This window comes from Channa argus, chromosome 24 (assembly GCF_033026475.1).
Source record: "Channa argus isolate prfri chromosome 24, Channa argus male v1.0, whole genome shotgun sequence".
NCBI classification, from domain to species: Eukaryota; Metazoa; Chordata; class Actinopteri; order Anabantiformes; family Channidae; genus Channa; species Channa argus.
Window position 1 is genome coordinate 8,822,390 of NC_090220.1, and position 23,577 is coordinate 8,845,966.

At 38.4% G+C, this 23,577-nt stretch overlaps 1 protein-coding gene across 2 annotated transcripts in view; it reads left to right on the top strand.

The window, feature by feature from the left end:
- Nucleotides 1-23,577, top strand: part of opcml (opioid binding protein/cell adhesion molecule-like) — a 342,103-nt gene that overhangs the window by 267,546 nt on the left and 50,980 nt on the right. For both annotated transcript variants that reach the window (XM_067494419.1, XM_067494418.1), the window contains one exon: nt 9,758-9,883. In XM_067494419.1, coding sequence (XP_067350520.1) covers nt 9,758-9,883 — 126 coding nt within the window. The remainder of the gene's footprint in view (nt 1-9,757; nt 9,884-23,577) is intronic.

Below are 23,577 nucleotides of genomic sequence, written 5' to 3' on the forward strand. Positions count from 1 at the left end.
AACTAAAGTCTACAGAAATTAAACCATTTTGGAAACTGACAGATGATTCAGAAACATACGGTTTTGAATTATGTTACTTTACCATTACACAAGGAGGAGAAAAAACTTCACTGCCACCCATGTCCTAAAATCTCACCACTTCTCTCTCTACTGTCGACTGAAATGCTACAGCCTGTATTTATTTTAAAGCCAAAATTCAAGTGGAGGCCAAGACGCCTCCAAAATCAGAAGTTATTCCACCATCCTAGTGGTGAAAGCCAAATTAACTGGAACACGATAGCTGATACACAGCAGCATATGGACAAAATACTGTATGTGATATAACATTGCTGAGGGACTGTGCCGCTCAGGCCTACACAACAACTGTTGTACTACCTAACTTTACACTAATTACTGTTGTGTTAAGTTTTCTTCTGTTCAGGTCATTTGCAATAAATGAATTCTGGGAGACTTACTGGTGAAGCCGTTTTGTGGAAATTGTGGAATACGCCAATATTCTTCTCCATTAAAATAAATATCTACATTTTGTATTTTAAAGCTTTAAGTTAAAATGACTTGTTTTTATTCTGCGAACTTGTAAGGTTAGTTCTGACTTTAAGTCAGAACTTGAATGAATGAGTATTCATTCAATGAATGAGTATTCATTCAAGCAAATGAGTAAATTACATTTTTGAAGAAACAAAACTCGTCAGTCAGTATTAGTGGTGCATTGTTTGAGGCCTAACACTCTGCAGTGACTAGTTTGCAGTTTTTTACTTTGACATTTTTGTTTGATATATGATGGAAAAATTAGACTACACCCTTACAGTGGTTGCATGACCACATGTAAGCTAAAGCTAAATATGTATGGGGGCAGTGCAGTCATTGTGTCACACTATGCACAGGATACGTTAACTTAATTAACTTGCACACAGGCATATGGTCAACCACCTCAATGTCGTGGGGAGCTTCGGTCAAGTGGTCGATAAAGAAAAGCCTCCCTCTCTGGATGTGGCCGGTAGGCCACCAGTTCAGCCTTCCTTAAAGCAGAGACCAGACCATGCATATTTAAAGTACAAAATGTAGAATTAATAAATTAAAAAAAATAACAAATGTCAATATTTGACCAAAAAACAGTTTATGATTTTTCTTGTAAGGTCACGATAACAGTGGTCTATTTGGATTTTATTTTATTTATTTGTTATGCAATTACAATAAATAAGCATCACTTAAAAACCTTTAAAAGGGTAATGTCTCTGCCTGGTTGCCAGGGAATTCAATGAGACTGCGTCAGAGAAGCCTTTAACAGCACCTCTTCACATTAAGATATGTTGTGCTTTGCAACATATTTCTACTGAAATACCGCTCTAAACAACTTCTAGGAGACAGGGCCATTTTCAAAACGTGTCCCTCAACATGTTCTTGTCAGTGTTAATGATCAAAAGAGCTCATTAAGGTTCTCTTCTTTCTAGTGAAATCTGTATTATCAGCTAATTATTCCACCTTTATTTCATAACATAACAAATACAGATCAGATAGTTTTTTTTTTGTTTTTTTTAACTTTACCTGAAAGAAGCATGGTACTGCACTTTGCCAGCTTAACCATTTTCTTTTCTTTTTCTTAGTGAGATTCTAGAATGTTTGGTCCAAACAAACAAAATGTGTCAACATCAGCAGACAAGACACATGTATAAAACAAAAAGTAGTGACTGAATAATTTGCACTTGCACACAACATTAGCAAACTGCAACACTGCAGTGTTTTGTCACCAAAGTCAGTGAGAGTCAGGAAAGACTATGTGAATGTTTTATGCAGCTAATTGTTGGTGTCTGTGCCAGAAAAGCAAACTCCGCACTCGATTCATGTTAGTTATCGAAAATTGATTTTATGATCCCTGACACTTTTCTTGTGAACTCCATGTGAAAGAGACTGTGTTTGTCTGTTACTCCGTATTCCAGAGTCAGCTGTTACATATGTCCGGGCATTTGGAACTCCTTATTAGAAGAGGATCATTGGCAAAACTGAGGATTAATGCATTTGTCTGGTTTGCTTCCTTAGACATTTTTGATGGTACTTTTTTTTGTTGCTACTTTGTATTTTAGTTATACTTTGTTGTTGGCTTTGTTCTCTTTTCTCCTGATTACTTCAGCCACCCTCAGTTCTCCTTTTCTCTGCCATCGTATGCACCTCAATATCCTAGTAGAATATACTGAGTTTTTTGTTATAGCTCTCTCTGATAGTGCAATCTGGCCTCAATGGACCCAGCGGATGCGAAGGATTGGAAGAGCCAGGTACAGGGGGCCCTCTGTCAGCATGACATCAATTGTGTCATTGACACAACTGAGCTGGGGTTTGGGGAACTGCCGAATGGGAGAGGGGGGCCAGGTCTACCTCCACCTTTGAGCATGAAACTTCTCAGGGTATTTGGCCTGATTAAATCGGAGGGAGATGCGTCACATCACCTCTCTAGGCTCACACTGGGAAGTAGGGGGAGTAAACTATAGAGTTTAGAACAATTGCAGGAGACTGTTCATGGAATTAGCCGGCATTAGTGGAACAGTTTTATCAGGGCTTATCTGAATCCCTCAAGGATGAGCTCTTCTTTCGGGAACTGCCGGAGTCTCTGAAGGCCCTTATAGACATATGCATGCGTGTTGACCACCGTATGCAAGAGGTGTCCCAGATCTCGCCCTTCTAGCTCTTAGCCACGTTCCCCAGGCTCCTCCAATTTCCCAGTGTTAGAGTCCAGGCCACTTCTTGCTGCCAACCCACCAGAACATAGGCAGCTGGGGAGAACACGTCTTTCACCAGAGGAGCTTGATAGGTGGTTTAGTTGTAACCTTTGCCTCTATTGCGGGTGCTCTGGTCATAAAGTGCAGTTCTCTCCCGTAAAAGTTGGGGGGCTCTGCAGGAAAAGGGAGGCCCCGCCCAATCTGAGTCTAACGCTGCAGTTTGCTAGTCGCTCTGTGTCCCTTGCTGCGTTTATTTACTCTGGTGCGGACACGGAATTCTTAGATGAGGACCTTGCTTATGAGTTAGGTCTTTCTTTAATTCCGCACTCTAAACCAATTACCATTCGCGCCATAGACGGTCATGTTCTGAACCTGAGCGCCCTGCAGACTGTTCCTGTCGCATTAATCATAGAAAACCATCGCGAGAAGGTATCCTTTCATATCACCCGGTCCCTTTGACAACCACTTATCCTTGGGTCCACTTGGTTAGCGCACCACAATCCCCATATAGATTGGCTAGATGGGAGAATTATTAACTGTGGACCTTCCTGTTCCAACCTCTGCCTTAGACAAGCTAGCTCTCCATATAATCTTCCTAAACCCTCATCTGATAACATAGATTTGACCAACATTGCCAAAGCTTATTATGACCTAAAAACAGTATTCAGCAAGGACAAAGCAACCTCTCTTCCCCCACACCACCGGTATGACTACTCCATTGAATTGTTATCTGGCACTATGCCATTATATACACTCTCCGGTCCCAAAAAGGACGCCATGGACAGTTACATCAACGAGTCATTAGCAGCGGGTCTCATTCCCCCCGCCTTCTTCTCCTGCTGGTGCAGGTTTATTTTTTGTAGTGAATAAGGATGGTGGGCTCCGCTTTTCACCTGGTTGGCATTCGGGAGTGGGATGAGTAGAAGACCACCTTTAACACCCCTGCCAGTCATTTTGAATATCTGGATATGCCTTTTGGTCTGACTAACGAGCCTGTCATGTTTCAGAATCTGGTCAATGATGGGCTGGGGGATATGTTGAACAAATTTGTTTGCGTCTACATAGACGACACCCTCATCTTCATCTCCTCTGAGACCGAACCCATCACTCATGTCAGAAGAGTGTTCAGTCGATTATATCAGAATGAACTGTTTGTTAAAGCAGAGATGTCTGTCTTCCATTCGTCTTTTGTCCCCTTTCTATTTTAGTTGCGCTTTGTTGTTGGCTTTGTTCTCTTTTCTCCTGATTGCTTCAGCCACTCTCAGTTCTCCTTTTCTCCACATTGCCTCACCTGTGTTGGCTCCTCTCCCCAGGGCACGCTGACTTCACTAGTGGGGCATCACTCGCCACCTACCCATCATAAGCACCTCAATATCCTAGTAGAATAGAGTGTTTTGGCATATCTCACTCTCTTTCTCCTCCTTAGATACTCCACGCCAGCCTCTGCCCCTCCGGTTGCCACAGTTGTGCACCTTCGGCAACCACTACTTCTTACTCACAATAAACAGTTTGCCTTCCAACTCCTTCGTTAGTCCTGCCCCTTTGGGTCCAACAAATCAGTTATTTCTAAAACCCTGATGGATGCAAGTATCAAAGTATGATCAGTAAGTATCAGTTAGTGAATAATACAGCTTAAGATATGAAGGTGTTTTATGACCATCTTAAAACAAAAGCTACACTGCTGCATCTCACAGAAATCTTCAGGTTCTGGCAACTGAACACACAGAGCAGGCAACAATTTAAAGACACAATCACAATATCACTCAGGTGTTTGTGATTTGCTTGAAAAAGTGAAAAAGTCACAGAAATGTACTATTTTACTTAGCATGGTTCTGTTTGTACTACTTTGGTTTGCTTGGATGGTTGAGACAGGGTGGGGGGTTTGTGTTTCCAGCTTTGGTAACAATTCCCTTAATTGCATCCACGTTTCCTTCATTCATGTCTTTTCCTTGCATCTTCATCCCTCTTATTAAAGATGTATGGAGAAATGCAAGGAAAGGCGTCATTGAGACATCTTTAAGACATAATTTTCTCTGAATTGTCATCTGCATAGATGTCTGTTTGTGATGAATCCGCTCTCAGTCAGATTTTAGAATTATTTGATAACTTTTGTTCTTGCTCTTATACAAATAATTAATAGTTTAATTTGTTGTTTAACAGCTGCCAGATATATAAAACTGACTCTACAGGGGTTTGAAACTCTTTTGTAGGGTAATTTCTCACTCCTTGATCTATTAGATCTATGTTAAAGGATGTCCCAAAGTAACTTAGATAGCTGTTTGTGAGAATAGAAGAGTAATGTCTGAAGAAAAACACAAGATCCACCTTAGCAGAAGGATGGACCGATGCACCCCTTTTTTGGAAAGCTTTTACTGTAGTGACTGGAGACTGCAGATGATCAACGTCGTCTGAAACAGCAGCACAACAAAGTACAAAAACTGAATTTATGTAACACTTCAGATGTTTTATTTGTTTCAATATCCACCATCTGGTAAAAGTTGTAGATCTTTGTTAAATGTCGATCTGATTGGCAAAAGAACCGTGAATATCTTTCTTTATTAAAAGTATTTTTTCTTTGAGAGATGTTATTGACTACGTTATAATATATATGAAAGGTGAGAGTGTGATGTTCAAAGACATTTTAACTGTCATAATGTTAAACATTCACTCACATATGAATGTCAAGATTGTTTTTTTAGGGTGGACTCAAGTGCAACAAAGAGGGAGCTTGGGAAAAAAGGGCTTTATTTACGATTATAATGAAAACACAAGAACAAATATAAATTCACTCCTATAAAAAAAGGACAAACCTGACAGACAGAGTCAATGACTGGGATAGCTGGTCAGAGGCAGGTCGGGCTAGAGGTCAATGAAGAAAATGGGCTGGAGGGCGATGACGATGGCTGAAGCCCTCCCGGTGCTGGCATCTGTGGAGGTACCCCTTGAGCAGGACGGCTGGGACCAACCAGTGGAGGATCAGGTGCTGACCCAGGAACGGGCATGTCGGCTGAGCTGGGAAACACAAGATGCGATGGCCAGTTCCAGAAGTGGGGTGCCAACTAGCTCGGGGCCAGCAACAGGTAAGATGTCACCCGACCCCGGGTCAGGAACAGGAACAGAGTTGGGAGCCAGCTGGTACCCGACATTTACATGAGCATGACCAGGACCGGTAGCGATATCGGCCCGCTCCGGGGCAGGAACTGAACCAGAACTGGTGGCGTTGACCCACTTGGAGACATCGGCCAACCCAGAGACAGGAACAGGACAAACCAGAAATGGACGCTGGCGGCATCGACCTGCCTGGGAGGAGGAGCTGAGGTGGCGGCGTAACCCGCCCGGAGACAAAAACAGGATCAGAAATGGAGGCGGCGTCAACCCGCCCGGAGACAGGAATAGAGGAAGAGAGAGTACCTCTCGACGCAAGACCAAAGGCAGGCTCAGGGGTGTTCAGAGGCTCAAATCGGGGGCATGGTTGTTGGGAAACTTTGGGTCCAAAACGTGAGCAGGTGAGGAGTCCTGGGCTGGGGGACGTTGTGCCCGCTCATACTTTGCTCTGAAAGCCCCAAAAAGGTCAGTAGTTGGGCTATCTGCTCCTGGTCCAACAACCATGACCTGCACCTAATAATCTCCATCTGGTGGGGTAACGCACAGCAAATAGGAGAAGCGAACATAGAACTAATGAGGTTAAGGCTAACAAACTAAGGAGTGAATGAGCTTACGAGAATAGAACAAAGACACCCGGACACTACAAGAAAAGGAACAAACTAAACATCAAGGTAACACTGTTAACAAGGCAAACATAAACCTGAAAACAAGCTCACAAAAAATGGCTAAGACACTGAATGAAAAATCAAACCAAACCTCAGACCAAGACACACATTACAGAAACCCACATGAACAGGAGCCAGGAGTCCAAAAACCATGAGACGGGTAAACTTGGACACAGGGTGTTACACTGATAGCAAAGGAAATGATCTGACAGAAAACCAAGGGAAAAGCTGGGTTTAAAAAGACAGGGGGACAGCGTTCACAATTGTTTTGTGAACGCTGATGACTGGTGAAGCTGGAGAAATTGGGGAAACTGGGAACAGAGAAAAGGATTACAAAATAAAAGACCAAGATAGGAAGTGAATTTGAGGGCCAGATCATGACAATGAAGCTGAATATCCAAAGACATTTGGTAGAATTACAGTTTGATGTGATGTAATTTACATGTATTTAAAATAGCTGATTGAATCATTATTCTTAAAAACATTATATTGTAAAACATAATCATCATCATCAGCTGGATTTAGCTATTGGATATTTAATTTACAAAGACAAATACCAATAGATGCAGTTGCAAATAATTAGAAATTATGTGACCATGTGCATTGAAACAATGAAGAATGTTTACACACTGGTTTGACATGAGCACAGTAAAAAAAACTAAATACTGTTTTTGTAATTTACAACTGTGAAACACAGGCATGTTTGATGAAAAAAAAACTGTGTCAAAACTGTGTCAACAGTGGTAACTGCACATTCTTGTTATTATTTGAAAAGTGTGTATATATGCAAATAAAATCTCTAAATGTCACTCCAGTATCTCAGACTGACAGCTGATCCAGCTGAGCTGCTGTCACCGGAAACAGACATTGCTACAGATGATGGATGGGAAAAGGATGCCTCATGTCTCTAATAACACATTTCCTTGGTTTGTCTCTCCTTGTGTCTTTTCCTTGCATCTCTCAATGGATCCTTAGTGGGAGGGACTAAGACACAAGGAAAATAATTGAGATGTACCCAGTGTCATGTCCTGGTTACATAAGGAAACAAACCACCTACCCTGGGGTTCATGGACAGCTGCTCTACCAACTAAGCCACAGACACTCCCTTTGTCCTCTTAGGACACATAGTCGCCAGAGTATGTTTTGTTTCCAGTTTACCTGTGTTTCACATATCGATGGTTTTATTAAAAAGTACCTACAACAGATGCTGAATGCATAAGGAAATAAATAACAACAATGCAGAATTTTAAATCAGTTATGTGCATTTAAGCATCCACTGTGTTTATACATTTGTTAATAACTAGTCTAATTTGGGTTCTGATTAGCGTAATGCATTGTAAAAATTATTTATGAGCACGAATGTTTTAGATAAATGTGTATAAAATGTTTTAGTGACATGACATGATGATGAGCAATAAAACATTTTTGATGAAAAATATCTGAATCTTTTCCTTTTATTCATATTGTAGGACATAAATACAAAAGTTTCTTTTCTAACAGATGAAGAAATTTGTTTATGGTTCTTTTTTCTGTGTCAGACCCACACATGGTGCATCTGAAAACAAAATAACTTGGGTCTTAAATTAGTTCTATTTTATTGTTATTTGTGTATTTCAGTAAACAATTTGCTGGTGTTTTACTGTAAAACCCTTCAGTGAAGTATGTTGCTCGGTTATCTCTCCTTAAACATCACTCCTCACTTCTCCTCAGCAAAATAGGAGGCTTTGAGACATCCTTCACACGGAGGACCAGAACAACTTTGGAGTGAGTGAGGAGCGAGGAAACAATCAGTTAAGGGAATAGGGATCCACCTTTGGTCTCTGAGCAAAGACTTACTAACTCTCAACACCGAAATCTAATATTGAAGCAATGAAAATATGTTACCAGAGATCACATGTTTGTCCATCTTTTCTACTAAATTGTTCTGGGCAAAACCAGTATTAGAGGAGGTGCAGGTTTATTCTGGGCTTGTCCGCTGGGTCAGACCTTGCTTCTCCGGCAGGTTCACATTTGTGAAACACTGTATCCAGCAGGTCATCGACCACCTAGAAATAAAAAGGAGTTGGTTATATTGTATTTCTTTAAAACTGTGTGACGTACTGTAAAATTGAACTGCTCGAAACAGCAGATGGACAAGCCCCAGTTCTATTAGACTTAAACAATAAACAGCAATAGGGTAGAAATGCAATGCTTTGCTCATTTTCTGTGGATAAGTTTACATGGCTACAATCCTCCCAATGTGAAACTTTAACCACTGGGTCTGTGGGTGGAGTCCATTAAATTAGTGTGAACCCAGCAGTGATCTTTGTCATTGTATGCAATAAATGTTGCATCTAATGTCCTACTCATAAAACAATTACTTTTGTCATCAGTTCTGCTGTGTGAATTAGTGCAACTTAATGTGGAAATGGAAAAAGAGAAAAATGGAGCAGTAGTTAAGTAATTGGCTATAGAGGTACTACAGTACTATATGTTGACCTGAGATAGAAATACAATTAGGATACTAGTAGAAATAAAAATAAAAATAATTACTTAAAAGTGTGTGTGTGTGTGTGTGTGTGTGTGTTTGTGTGTTGTTTAACAGTATGATATCAGAGGGTTATATACTTATTAAAACAAGTATACAGTAATATAACATAATCCATGTCAACAGCAGGTTTTTGGGTGGCATTTAGAATCCAGGCTACACACTGGGTCCTAAATGAACCAAGTGACCAGACTTTAGGAGTGCAGGCTAATTGAATCATTAATTCAAAGGTCACTGGGATACAGAGTAGCATATCACTTCAGCTCTGATCCCCTCGCACATGCAGACCATACTTTATGAGGACAATATTCATTATTTTTTACATTCATTTATACCGTGACAGATAATGAAATGTATTATTTGTATTTTTTGCATCTCTGTTTAATCATATTGGATTTGACACCCTTAATTTTTTCCCCTTATTGCCAAAACAAGTAGTATGTGATTAGTATATAGAATAATAGCTCGTTCATCACACCCATAGTCCTCCAAATCAGTCTGATGCTTGTCTAATGAGCAGTTTGGCAAAGATTGCATGATGAAGAAGAAAATCAATCATGTATAACACCAGAGCGAGCCACAGAATTGTCAGATTTGTCAGCTAATTTCATGCTAATTGAGTCCCCATCCCAGGGGTTATTTTTAACCTCATCACTGTTCTGATCACATAGAAAAGTAAGCCTCTCTGCTCACGTGTCATTAATTAAGCTAAAAACATCAATCATAATTTTTTTCTTTTCTCCCCTCAGTACCTGCCAGGATCACTAACATATCGAAGGATGTCACAGTGAATGAGGGCAGCAACGTTAATCTTATGTGCCTGGCGGTCGGTCGACCTGAGGCCAATATTGTATGGAATCATCATTCACCAAGAGGTAAGACGGGGAGGATATTTCTTTTTTTCTTTTGTCTTTAAGCTGTCTTTATGTGACCGTCCTGTCAACAAATGTCCCCTTCAGAAATTCTGGGTTCTTTTGTTGTTTTATGGAGAAAAAAGCTGAGAAGCTAAACTCAGTGCATTTGTAAATCAGAGATTTCGTTGTCGAGACTGTTACAGGAAACTTTGCTGAAAACAGAAATACCAATCTTTGGGTAATGTTTGGAACAACAAATGTGTTATATCTAGGGCTGCAAAGATTGATGCTAATTATTTGGGTGCATTAGTGCCAGTGGCAATGAATTCCCAAAACATCCAGGGAGCAGCTTCCTGGTTTCAAACATCAAAAAATAGTTAAAATAGACACTTATAACTAATTCCATGTTTTGATTTGATTATTGGGCAAATTACAATTTATCGGTTTGTGCTCTTTGCAAGCGAGTAGGGAAATTGAATTCCACATAAGACCTCCTTTGGTAAACCAGAATGAGACTGCTGTCTCTTCAACATGATAAATACTTTTCTGAAACTCGGTTGTATACAAAATGACCCATGTCTTCTGCCATCTGGTGGATTAGTCATGCAGTCAATGCAGTGAGGAGACTATAAATGCTATATCAGAAAAACGCTACCTTCATATATTGAAGTGTTTGGTAGGGAAGTTATATAAGAATAACATTTATATTGTTAGTAATATTTCTATATTAATGTATCATTTATTTATTTAGCCTTTAAGAGGCCATTTATTTAAGAATATTATAAACAATATTTATGAAGTAGTTTTATATTGAAATTGTGCAGGTTTCTAAAAGTAAAAGTGTGTGAATCCATATTTCATCATTCTATTGCATTTCATGTTGCAATCAGCATTATGCTATCACATTGCTAAATACATTTGAATTACTTAACTGTCATTTCAAGTTATATTCACAGAGGAAATTTAGGTGTAAATTTATAGAGACAGAAGTTGGCAAATGTTGTAGTAAGGTTCCTGCTTAACAAAAGAACCAATTCACATGAATTCACATGTTCCATGAAAAAAATTGTAGTTGTCAAAAGGTCCAATAAACTTAAAAACTAATAAAAAGAAGTTTATTCGATGTTTATTTGAGTAATTACAGAGCCGGAACCGTCAGCTAATCTTACATCAGCTGCAGAATGCCCCAGATAATTTTTACAGTTCTTGTTTTTTCTTTTTAGTTGTTTATACTGAGCATCTTTGGCACAAACATTTCTTTGAGAGTGAATCGAATTAACATAATTGTCTACATTGTTATGTCATCTGTCTTAATCTCCCTCAGTTCTCATTATTTTAACAAACTATCAAAGGTAATTAAAAAATTGAAGAAAACAAAAGTGTCAGGAAAAACTATAGCATCACCTTGGTGTACAGGTGACTGTACCACCCTCCTACACAGGTGGCCTGATGTCAACATTCATACACACCCCCAACATTTGCTTGACATGAATACTCGCCTACATGCACCATTACCTCCAGCAGGATATGAATCTGTAGCTTTTGAGTTAACATAGCCACAAGAGGATTTATGATGAATAATGCCAGGCTTTAATCTATTGACTATGGTCTAGTTTTATATTCAACTTGGTGGATATGTAGGTTTGAAGCCACAAAACCGGTGGCCTGATAGCAGCCAACACCAGTCAGCTATGATTTGGCTGGAGGCCACAGCTGGTTTGGTTAGCTCGGTAGTGTTGGCACCTTACAGTCTGAAGGAGAGCCAGGAAGCTCTGTGTGCCCGTATGTGTATTTGTGCACATGCATGTGTGTTCTGTGTTCTAATTGTGTCTGTGCCGAGCTTCCCACTGAGCATTCAGCAGTGTGAGTCATTCCCTGCTTCTCTATAGGATCAGATGTTCAGCCTCCAACATGACATGAATGCTTACAACCCAGCTGTTCCTATTTCCTTTCACATTATCTAGAGAAAACAGAATGTGGTTTGCTTAGCCCATGCAGTGGCCTTTCACCACTTTATTCCTTAATACTTACTTCTAATATCATGATATCCACAAAGAATGTTTGTTTAAAGTGTATTTTAATTACATGCAGAAAGGACAACTTTAATGACCACCAGCCAGATGGTGCCATTTCTACTTACTCTATCTTTAATAACATACCTCTGGGGTCTGAGTGCAATTTGATGTTTTTTTGTTTTTTTTAAATACTTACTAAATTTGATGTTTCTGTCTAACACAGTCTGTACTACACACATTTCACTGTTGTCAATGGAGACTAATAAAAGTTAGGGTGTTACCTGCCGTTATTTAGGTCTGCTACTTAGTGAGATAGCTGTGTTTAGATCTGCCCAAACAAACCACACCAGAGTGCAGTTGAACCAGACTTAACAAGTAAACAAAAAAAGCCCTTAGACAAGTTCGTAAACTTTATTTTTCCCCTTGGTTCAACTTCACATGTAATCAAGGAGCCTGAGAATAGTCTTGTCTAGTCATTGATTAAATTGATCTTTGGTGGGAACAATACATCCTGTTCTAAATGGGTGAATATTCCTATAAAGCAAACATTGATATGAAAATGCAATCATTTTAGGGACACTATATCAAGCCAAGAGACTGTGCAGTCTGTGTTTCTCTGCAGAGAAAAATTACCAACTTAAATGTATTATCGTGGGGCGAAGTGTAATGGCTGTAGAGTGGTGGTAGAGTCACATCACAAGACAAATCAGTGAACTGAAGTACAACAGTGAATTTTTAACTACACTTAACTACACCTACACCGACTGGTGCCAAAAAGAGAACAGTTTCAACATATATATATATATATATATATATATATATATATGAGAGAATTGTTGCAAGCAAAACTGCAGCAGATGTTGAATGCACTTCACAAAAATATGCACTTACACTTACTTAATGAATTTAATGCACTTAATGTAAAACACTTAATGGCTTAATGATATGCTTTCAACAAGCCACTTAGCAAGAACTTGCTGTTTTGGGCCAGATTTAAGTCGGATCACATTCTCAACAAACCGTTTCAGAGTTTGTTTAAGCTCATTGATCACAAACTCTTAACACTCAGCAGCCTCATTCCCACTATCCAAAAAATGTTTGCAACTTCTTATGCACTAAAATCCCCAAGAAAAAACTCCTATCGTTCTTGCACATGCATCTCATTAAACAAAAACACTCCTTCCCATGGCACTTTGCTTTGATCTTTTCTCCTTGACTTTATCCTCTCAGATATTTGCTGCTTTGTACCTAAAATGTAAGTAACTTTGGATAAAAGCATCTGTCAAATGACTAAATGTAAATGTAAATGTTTAGGACTGGACCAATACCACATTAAGTTTAATGTGTTAGTGTGTTGGTGGTTTTACTTAAACAAATAGCATCAATGGGAAACACAAACCAAAATTCACCTGAACTACACTAGGCAGATATGAAATCTGGTAATGCTTTTGTTCAGTGCAAGCTCAGATTCACTTGGAATGTGTTCACAAAGTTATAAAATAAGAAAAGCAGAAAACAAACTGAAGGAATAAAGTTTTTAGAAATATGTCAGGTTCCCGTTGACTGCAAAATTTCATCAGTTGTAGAAAGAAAGTATTCACTACTAATCCTACAGCAGCAAGTGTACTGACACACGAAGCCAAAGAATCACACTTCAATCACAGTAATATACAGACATCCGTAGCCAGGGAATCTGATATGCTGTGTTTATTTGTGTTTTTGTCAACAGGAAAGATAATGGCTTAGCTTTCTTGACATTTTTCTGAGTTGGACTAATGAAAGGAGACACTATGTAGGGTAGATGTTTGGGGAGCTGAAGATTTTATTCTGGGAGTCAGAATCTTAAATGTTTTTGCTGCCCAGTGGCATTTTCCCTCACCATTTTCTTTTTATATTTGTCACCAGCGATAATGGACTGTTCCGTCAGTGGATGCTTGTGTCTGTTAGTACAGCACTAAAGTGAGCAGCCTTCTCCCTGAGTTAAACAGCATTTCTAGGATGTCTCAAATCTGCAATGTAGCCCACCTTGTCATTTGATAGTTGTTTTCTTTCTGTGGCATCATCATTTAAAATCCCCACGTTCACATGGTGTCAGGAACATGAGCAAATGTACTGTAACAGCTGATGATGCAGAAAGATGCCTCGCTTTACACTATAAAAATGACAAGTGAAATAAAAGACAAACCTGCTCTGGCAAACATGGAAGAAATATGGAATCTTGGGAACAATATTAAATTTGCACTGCCTGAATTTCCTTAACAAAATATAAAGTGAATTATTGTCATATTTCCTGTGATTGTTTAATATAAATCTTTCTCCTGTTGCACCGTTAAATGAAGGTAAACTCTGATGCCTATATGTCCATAAATTGTCCAGAGGAGTTGGTGACATAAGTAAGAACAGTAGCCCATAAATGTGTAGCCTCTAGGGTCGTTTACTTAATATATGTACCCTGTCAGTTTAAGTCTCACCTTTATTTTGTGCACTATAAGACTCAGTCTCCATATCAACTCCATGGGGACGACATAAATTATACTGCAATGTCCACTGAATCACTGGCTGCTGGCCACTAAAAAGGATTAAAAGATATGTGGTAGAGGAACACAATTTATTCAAGGGGACAATACAATATGGATTCCTTCGACACATTAAGACTCATTAAATTGGATGGGTTCTGAATGCACACTCTCTTAAAAGCCAGACAGTGCCTTTTTTTTCTAGATGACTACAGATTGAGAGATAGTGGTAATGTGTGCTGTCCTTTAGAAGTGTTGTGATTGAGCTGCTGTGCTAGTGCCAGTGGTTCTTCAGTTACAATGAAAAGCTACCAGAGTGGTTCTTTTCTAACCATAAACACAGCCATGTTCCATTAATTTGAGTAATTTAATTCAATTCAACTTTATTTATATAGAGCCAATTCACAACGAAGTCATCTCAACGCACTTTACAGAATAAAGTCAAGATTATAAAGATGTATAGAAAGAACCCAATAACTCCCCCTTGAGCAAGCCCTAGGCAACAGTGGAGAGAAAAAGCTCCCTTTAAAGGAAGGAACCTCCAGCAGAACCAGGCTCAGGATGGGTGGCCATCTGCCTTGACCGGTTGGGGTGAGTGGAAAGTGAAGAGAGAAAAGAAAAGAGCAACAAAAGCAACAACAAGACATCGGGCAGGTTGATAGGACCATTAGCTGCACACTGGAAAACTCAAAGCTTCAAAACCGGGGACGAGCAGAAAGGGACAGAGAGAGGGAGACAGAGAAGGACAAAGACAACTACGGAGAAAACACACAGAGTTAACGTCATACAGTGGTGACAATTGCGGGGTGAGAGGAGAGGAGAGAGGATCAAGAGGAGGAAAGTAGCTCAGTGCATTGGGGGGTGAGTCCTCCAGCAGTCTAATTCTATAGCAGCATAACTATAACTAACTATATGCTTTATCAAAGAGGAAGGTTTTAAGGCTAGATTTAAAAGTAGAGAGGGTGTCTGCTTCCCGAATCTGAGCTGGGAGCTGGTTCTGCAGAAGGACATCAAATTTCTGAGATTTTTGGGCCCAAATACTATGACTTCAGTTTTGTCTGAGTTTAGAAGTAGGAAATTGTGGGACATCCAGGCCTTTATGTCTTGTAGGCATGCTTGAAGATTGATTAACTAATTTTTTTCATCTTGTTCAATGGATAGATGTAGCTGGGTATGATCAGCATAGCAATTGAAATTTATAGAGTGTTTTCTAATAATGTTACCTAAAGGAGACATATATAAAGTAAAAAGTATTGGTCCTAACACAGAGCCTTGTGGAACTCCATAGCTAACCTTTGTGTGCATGGAGGATTCATCATTAACATGAACAAATTGAAGTCTATCAGATAGATAAGATTTCAACGAACATAGTGCAGTTCCTTTAATCCCAATTCCATGTTCCAGTCTGTAATAAAATGTTGTGATCAATGGTATCGAATGCAGCACTAAGATCTAACAGAAAAAGTATAGAGTCCATTATCTGAGGCCATGAGAAGATCGCTGGTGACTTTTACCAGTGCTGTTTCTGTACTATGATGAACTCTAAATCCTGAACTGTCCTGAAAGTCTTCATACAAATTATTCCTGTAAAGGTGGTCGCTTAATTGTTTTGCAACTACTTTTTCAAGGATTTTAGAAATAAAGGGAAAGTTGGATATTGGTCTGTAATTGGCTAAAACACCTGGGTCAAGACAGGGTTTTTTAAGTAGTGGTTTAATTACAGCTACCTTATAGGCCTGTGGTACATAGCCTGCTTCTAAAGATAGATTGATAATATCTGATATGAACGTATTTATTAAGGGTAAAGCTTCCTTGAGCAGTCTAGTTGGAATAGGGTCTAGCTTATTGATCATTCTAGCACTGTTGTACATGAAGAATTCTTTCTCTAATAGCTACAAGTTTATTCATTAAGAAAGTCATGAAGTCATTGCTGCTCAGAGTTAAGGGAAAACTAGGCTCAACAGAACTATGGCTCTTAGTCAGCCTGGCTACAGTGCTGAACAGAAACCAGGGGTTGTTCTTGTTTTCTTCTATTAATGATGAATAATATGCTGTTCTGGCATCACAGAGAGCTTTTTGTACATTTTTAAACAGCTTTTGCAGGCTAAATGGGATTTTTCTACATTTCTGGAACGCCTCTTACTTTCTAACTTTTCTGGTTCCTGTTTAAGTTGTGAGTTTGCTAACTATACCATGGAGATCACCTCTTCTGGTTTACTGCCTTCTTTTTCAGAGGGGCAACACTATCGACTATTGAACGTAGTGGGGCTGCAGAATCGTCAACAAGATAATCAACTTGTGCAGGAGTAACATTAAGGTGGCTACTTTCCAGTGTGTTAACATATGGTGAAGCAAATGATGAAAGAATAATTTCTTTTGTTTGGAAATTTGTTTACAGCTTTTTCACTTAAGCATCTGCTGTAGTGGAAATTTTTCCTGACTGGCCATTATTATAAATTCAAATGTTATTAGAAAATGGTCAGACAGAAGAGAGTTGTGAGGAAATATGGATATTAAATTATCCATTAAATCATCCGTTTCAATTCACTACTTAAAGACAACGTCTAAGGTGTGACTAAAACAATAAGTGGGTTCATTTACCATTTGGGAAAAATCAATTTAATCTAATTATGAATTAAACGAAGTGCTGAGGCAGTTACTGTCAGCATCATGACTTTAACATGACTTTAACACTATAATGACTTTATCTGTACTAAGCACTAAATCAGATAGAAAATCAGAAAATTCTATCAAAATCTCTGAAGAAAGGACTGGAGGACGGTACACGATAACAAATAATAGTGGTTTTTGTGTTTTCCAGTTTACGTGTGAAAGGCTAAGAGTAAGGCTCTCAAATGAGTTATAACTATGTTTAGGTCTAGGGTTTATTGATAAGCTAGAATGGAAGATTGCTGCTACTCCTCCACCTCGGCCTGTGCGTCTAGGAACATAATATGATATATGACTTGGGGGGGTTGACTCATTTAAACTGACATATTCTTCCTGCTGCAACCAAGTTTCAGTGAGACAAAATAAATCGAATTGATGATCACTTATTAAGTCATTTACTAACAGAGATTTAGAAGAGAGAGATCTGATATTTAATAATCCACATTTAATAGTTTTGGTGTTTTGTTCTGTAAGAGGAGTAGTCTTAACTTTTATTAGGTTATTGTGATTAACTCCTCTTGTTGTCGTTTTTAGTTTATGTAATTTAGTTGGTCGGGGAACAGACACAGTCTCTATAGGTATGTGGGAGTTGTGGGAGGGGTGACGGTTGTAAGGACACTGCAGAGAGGCGTGTAGGACTGGATCTCTGCACCCTAGGCTCAACTCTGGATTGTCATCCTTTTGGTTGCCTAATAAAACCAGCCATATTTCTGGATAAGAAAGCTGCACCATCTAAAGTAGGATGGATGCCATCTCTCCTAATCAGCCTAGGTTTTCCCCAAAAACGTTTCCAATTGTCTATGTAGCCCACATCGTTTGCTGGGCACCACCTGGACAGCCAGCGGTTGAATGACGACATGCGGGTTTACATGTCATCACTGGTCAGATTGCGCAGGGGTCCAGAGAAAACTATGGAGTCCAGCGGAGTCTTCTCTCTTGAGCAAGTGAGAGAAGGAGAGACAGAGGGAGACAGAGAAGCCATTGCTAACGGATAACTGCTAAGCTAGCAAAGCTAAACAAGGTAAAACATGGAATTAGTAAACGTTAGCTGGTTATGTTTTACAAGACCAAATGCTTGTGTAATACAAGCGTATGTCACATCTCAAGTATTAATTCTTGTGTGGAGAAATCACTTATTTAAGTAAAACAGGAGCTGCAATTAATCAATAAACAGTCCTTCGGTAGAAACCAAAGAGTGTGCAGAAACAGGAAGTGATGCAATACGATTCACACGACTCCGCAGGTGTGTATGGTTAGTATGGTTTCAGGGTAAAAGATCACACACTTTTCTTTGTTATGTTATATTCCTAAAGAAAATGTGTTATGATAAATTGAACTTTTCAACTTTGGCCATCATAAGATCTAAATTTTAATTTGTCCAGTATTGGACAGCACCACTTGTATTCTTGCTTTGAAAGAAACTTGGCTTAAGAAACAGGATGTAGAGCCTGACCTGGAGATCAAGGGTTTTGGAGTCCCATTCCGTTTGGACAGAGACCCTGCAGTGACTGGTAAGTCACATGGTGGGGGCCTCTGTCTGTACATAAAACTGGTGTAATACGGTGCTTGTTAGAGAATCACTATGTACACCAGACATCAAACTTGTTTCTGTACACGACATGGCAGGGTGTGAAAAATATGATGGGAATGCAGTCCCAGAAATGTACTGCTGTTTTAAGTGGTAAAATGGATTTGGATCTCTCTAATGAACTTACTGTAATGTTTTCTTTTTAATAATCCTTTTAATATTCATTATGTTAATGAGGAGTTGTCAGTTTTTACTAACATTGATCCTGATCCCTTACAAAATTATGTGCATGTCAATAAGCCCATGGTCTTGAATCTTTTCTGAACCACAAAAGAAAGTAAAATGCCATTGGAGAGATGGCAGACATCTTTTGTTTTATTTTGAAATTAACATTACTTCATATGGTTCCTCATCTTTGGAAGGACTCAATGTATGTTTCTGTCCCTAAGAACAAACCCCTAAAGTCACTGAATGCTTTCAAGCCTGTGCATTGATTTTATGAAAACTTCCACTGCCATCTCTCCTGTTGTAAAGGACAACCGTCCCGTTGAACTGATACAGCAGTACACGTATGTGGGCGCTGAGGTTGACAGTAAGCTGTCCTTGAAACCCAGGTGGATGATTGTGTAAAAAGCAGCGTATGCAGCGTGAGCTTTGCTGTTTTAATGTCGACACCTTTTTTTTTTTTACTCTGCTCTTACATTTTCTTTTACCTGCTAGCATGGCTTGTTGTCGGTTAAACAGAAAAACTGGTTACAAGGTATCGTGAAAGTGTGCAGCAAAAGTGCAGGTATAGCCATGAATTACCTTATTAACCTGCATAAGGTCAGGTCCCTGAAGAAAGCCCAATTAATCTTGGCTGATTTGACCCATCCCCTAAGAGAAGAATTTTCATGTTACCATGAGGGCTTAGTTAAACTTAACCACGTTGTAGAACCGACAGGTTTAAAGTCGTTTATTCCTGTTGCTATTAGTTTTTGTGCCCAGACCCAATGAAGGTTTGTATGTTCCTAAACTTAACCATTTGTTCCTAAACCAAAGAAGGATAAAGCTTCACAAAGGTAGAAGGTTACCTACTTAACCATATTAAATGTTATTCACAGAACTTCATTTATTCAAAACATATTTCAAAACAAACAACTTATGTGAATAACTTTTGAAGTTAAAATATAGACATTTTGTTGTGTGTTTTCTTTAATCAGTTTTACAAATAAAGCTTAAATAAACAATGTTAGGAAAAAAATGCTAATTAGCTAATGATGATTTGCACTGTAGTGATAATGCTGAAGAGTGTTTGGTGCACATTAGCATGCATATGTAAAATGGTTAATTTTGTAAATGTTATAAAATAAAAACTTGTAAGCATTGTCACTTTGAGCCCATTTAAAACCACTATGCTAAAAATTGGTCTTTTTGTCCACTTAGGGAAAGCAGAAAGTTGTTAACCCAACATTTACATTTATCAGCTTTTCTGATAATTTCACAACACATTGAAATTTAAATTTTTAGATAACCTACTTCTGGAAACTAATGTACTTAGGCATTCACAGCACACCAATTTAAGAAAAGATCATCATTTTACAATGTTGCAGAGGTCAGTAGAAACTTGAAACTAGACACTGCAGTTGTTTAGTTTGTGAACCTTAACCACCACCTTTACTTAACCTTTACCGCATTGTTTTTAATGCCTACATCAAATAAGTGCAGTACAATGGAAATATAACATAACTTTCATTAGAAACAGATTATTGGCAGTAAACACAAGTCAAGCTGCCATTTAATGTCCATCACCATTGCTTCTTCATAACCTCTAAGACTGATAACACAATTCTATGTGGACAGTGTTTGTGTTACTTTGTATTTTCTGTTTAAAACATATGTATTTGATCCATACAGAACTGATTTTATTTTGTGCTTATTAATATTTTTCACAGCTTCAGACTTTCAGAGTCCTGACAAGTAAATTGTGAGGCAAAAAGCTTACATGACATCTGAAGGCCAATCCTTTGGAAAATAGGCAGTGTTGAGCATGACTGACAGAACCACAGCAGCACAGACAGATGTTGTCAACTTGTGATTAGTCTCCTGATGAGTGCCATTCACAGTGTTTTACAGCTGAAATGAATGGCATGTTATTTGCAGTGATGTTACCTTCCAATAAGAACAATAGTCCAGCATCGCCTGCAGACACTGGTGAAGCAGTTATCACTGGGAGAAGAAAAAGCATGTGCACAGGTGTTCCTCACAAAAAAGGAAAAGAAAGGATCCTTAGAAAAATTAAATTGCATGACACTTCACAATGTGCCTCCCACACTGGAAAGAAAGCCTTACATGTCTGCCTTTTAGATAAAGAATAGAAGACACAGGCCAATTTCATTGCGAGTTCCAATATTCATCAAAATAGGACGAGTAGTGAATTTTCTAGTCTGTTTCAAAGAGGCAGCTTCAATATCCCAATATCAATGCATAAATACAAGATTCTAATAAGAGTATTGGAGCTGGCAGAAACAGATTTTAGAAGAAAATAGACTCATCTCTCTGCATGGTTTCCCTACAAAACAGTTCATTACAGCAACAGGACCCATCAATGGATAAAATAACAGGTGTGGCCTACATGGTGGATTCATACATAAGGTGATGTGCAGTTGGTAGAAGGTCTGCATGGGACTTGGAGCAGGTGCTATCAAATTGAACAATGACCACTTATCATTCCAGTTATTTGGCTTAATATTTGGATACCATGGTTGTTTAAAGTATTATGAAATGTGCTACAGACATCAAGTTTTTTAATGTTGATTTCTGAACCAATCTGGAGGATCAGCATTGGCACTGATCTTGGCTAAAATAGTGCAGCTCAAAATATGATTCTATCTGTACCCAACTCTAATGTGATAGGCTGTTCTTCTAGGCAGGCAGCTTGGTTCCACAGTTTAGTACATTGGAAAAGTAATCATGCCGTCACTAATAATTTATATTTGGGATGGTCAGAATCAGAGACCACTCAAGGTGTGTGTTTCTACAATTTCCCCTGGTGCTGACTCCACATCTGAAGTCAAATTCTTCACCCAGTTGAATTCATCAAGTTGTGCAGTTTGAATTAGTTTGATTTGATATACAATAAATTAATGCATAAACATTTGCTTTGTCAGATATAGTAACTAAAGCTCTTGTTTAAATGTGTTAGACATTATTAAACAACATTTAGGTAAATACTGTAAGATTCCAAATTCATATAATGTAATATAATGATTCTATAAATTGACAATATGCTTATTCTCCATATTAATTACAGCTGGTTATCCTCATTAAACATACTCTAAGTGGCCTAACATATGGTACTGATGTTTGTAACTGACCTCCTTTCTGCACTGGGCCTGGAGTCATAGGTCATCAAAATTAAACAGGCTCTACAGTTTCAGTTAGAGTTGAAATATGCATTAAAATGCAAGCTGGGGGTTTCCAGTGGTACAACTGAGGCATTAGGTAGGCAGATGTTTTACAGGTTGAGATGTAGTCTCTATCTCCAAAGAGCTGTGTGAGTGGGGCTCAAGATCCTATGTAGACTTGTAAAACTATAAATGGTGCTTTTTAAGTGCTGTTTCTAACATTTGTTTCAGTTTTAGTTCCTTTTGTCTGCAAGGATTTCAAGTCAGTTTCTTCAAATCATCCAAACCCTTTATTGTAACCACTTCCAATGCTTTTCTGGCTAAAAAGGCATTTGCGCACACACAAACACACACCGCTCTCAGGATGCAACTCATCTCATTTTCTGGTTGTAGCAAAGGTTTTTAAATGAATAAATGGATACTACAAAAATAAAATGTCCAAAAATAATATTTTTTTGCTTGAAAAGAGTAATGACACGTATCTGAATTGGAGTTTATTTAACAAATGTACATTAAAATCCATTTGACACAGCAACAGAAGGTTTATCTTAAATTTAATTAGAAAAAATATGTGTCAGAGGGCTCATTTTCCAGTTTATGTAATATGTAGTTCACATAGTTATTATATGTGCAGTAGGCTACATGGTCATATAAATATCAAAATTATCAATAAATTATATTTGTTGTTGTGTCAGGCTCCAAAGGACGTGACAAAGTGGAATAATTTGACTATTTAACTATACTCTGCAAATATTTTATTGTCCTGTTAACTAAATGAATCTTACACAGTGGACTAGCTGTAGTTCTCCTTTTAAAATTAAAAGTAGAATGTAATGGTATCAGGCACATAAGCTCAGTTTAAGCACTGGAGTTGGTAACTAGAAAGAAAAAGTCAGTCCAGAAAGTGAGACATCATTGAACATTTGAAACCTCACATGTAGGTAATATATGTAAAAATATATTTTATTCACCTCTCTGTCTCTAAGGACAAGTAATTAATCCTTAATTTTAATGTCTGCTTTGGATTCAGTCATACCCTTTAATCATTCACTGTCCTCTATGGAATGTCCTCCAGCAGCAACAGCCTCTATGAGAAAATTGTCAATTTGTGGGAACATGGCAGGCATAGGGCACATGACCATAGACTCAAACGATCTCATTCTATTTAGTTAAGTATGTGCATACAAATTAAAACCGAGCGTCCAACCCTGTACCTCCATATAAGGGGTAAAGCCTTCATGAGACATTAAATATCTAATACATGAATGGATAATTAATGCATTATATAGGCATCTCATAACCTACTGTCAATAATAATCACATAATTGGAAAAAGTCTATAATTTATTTGGTTTTGTGATGGCACTGTGTGTCATGGGCAAGCAGCTTATGACCATCATTATTAAATCATATGGAGCTGAACTGAATAGGAATCACCAATCTAGATTTTGTAACCATGGAAGTAATGCTGATTGTACATCGAGCATTATCCTAAAACATTATCCTTTAACATGAGTGTATGTAAAGTCAGCTATATTCATGCACTGAAGCCATAGCGGCAGAATACATTTAAAGAAATTGTCCGATAGTTTACCCCCAAA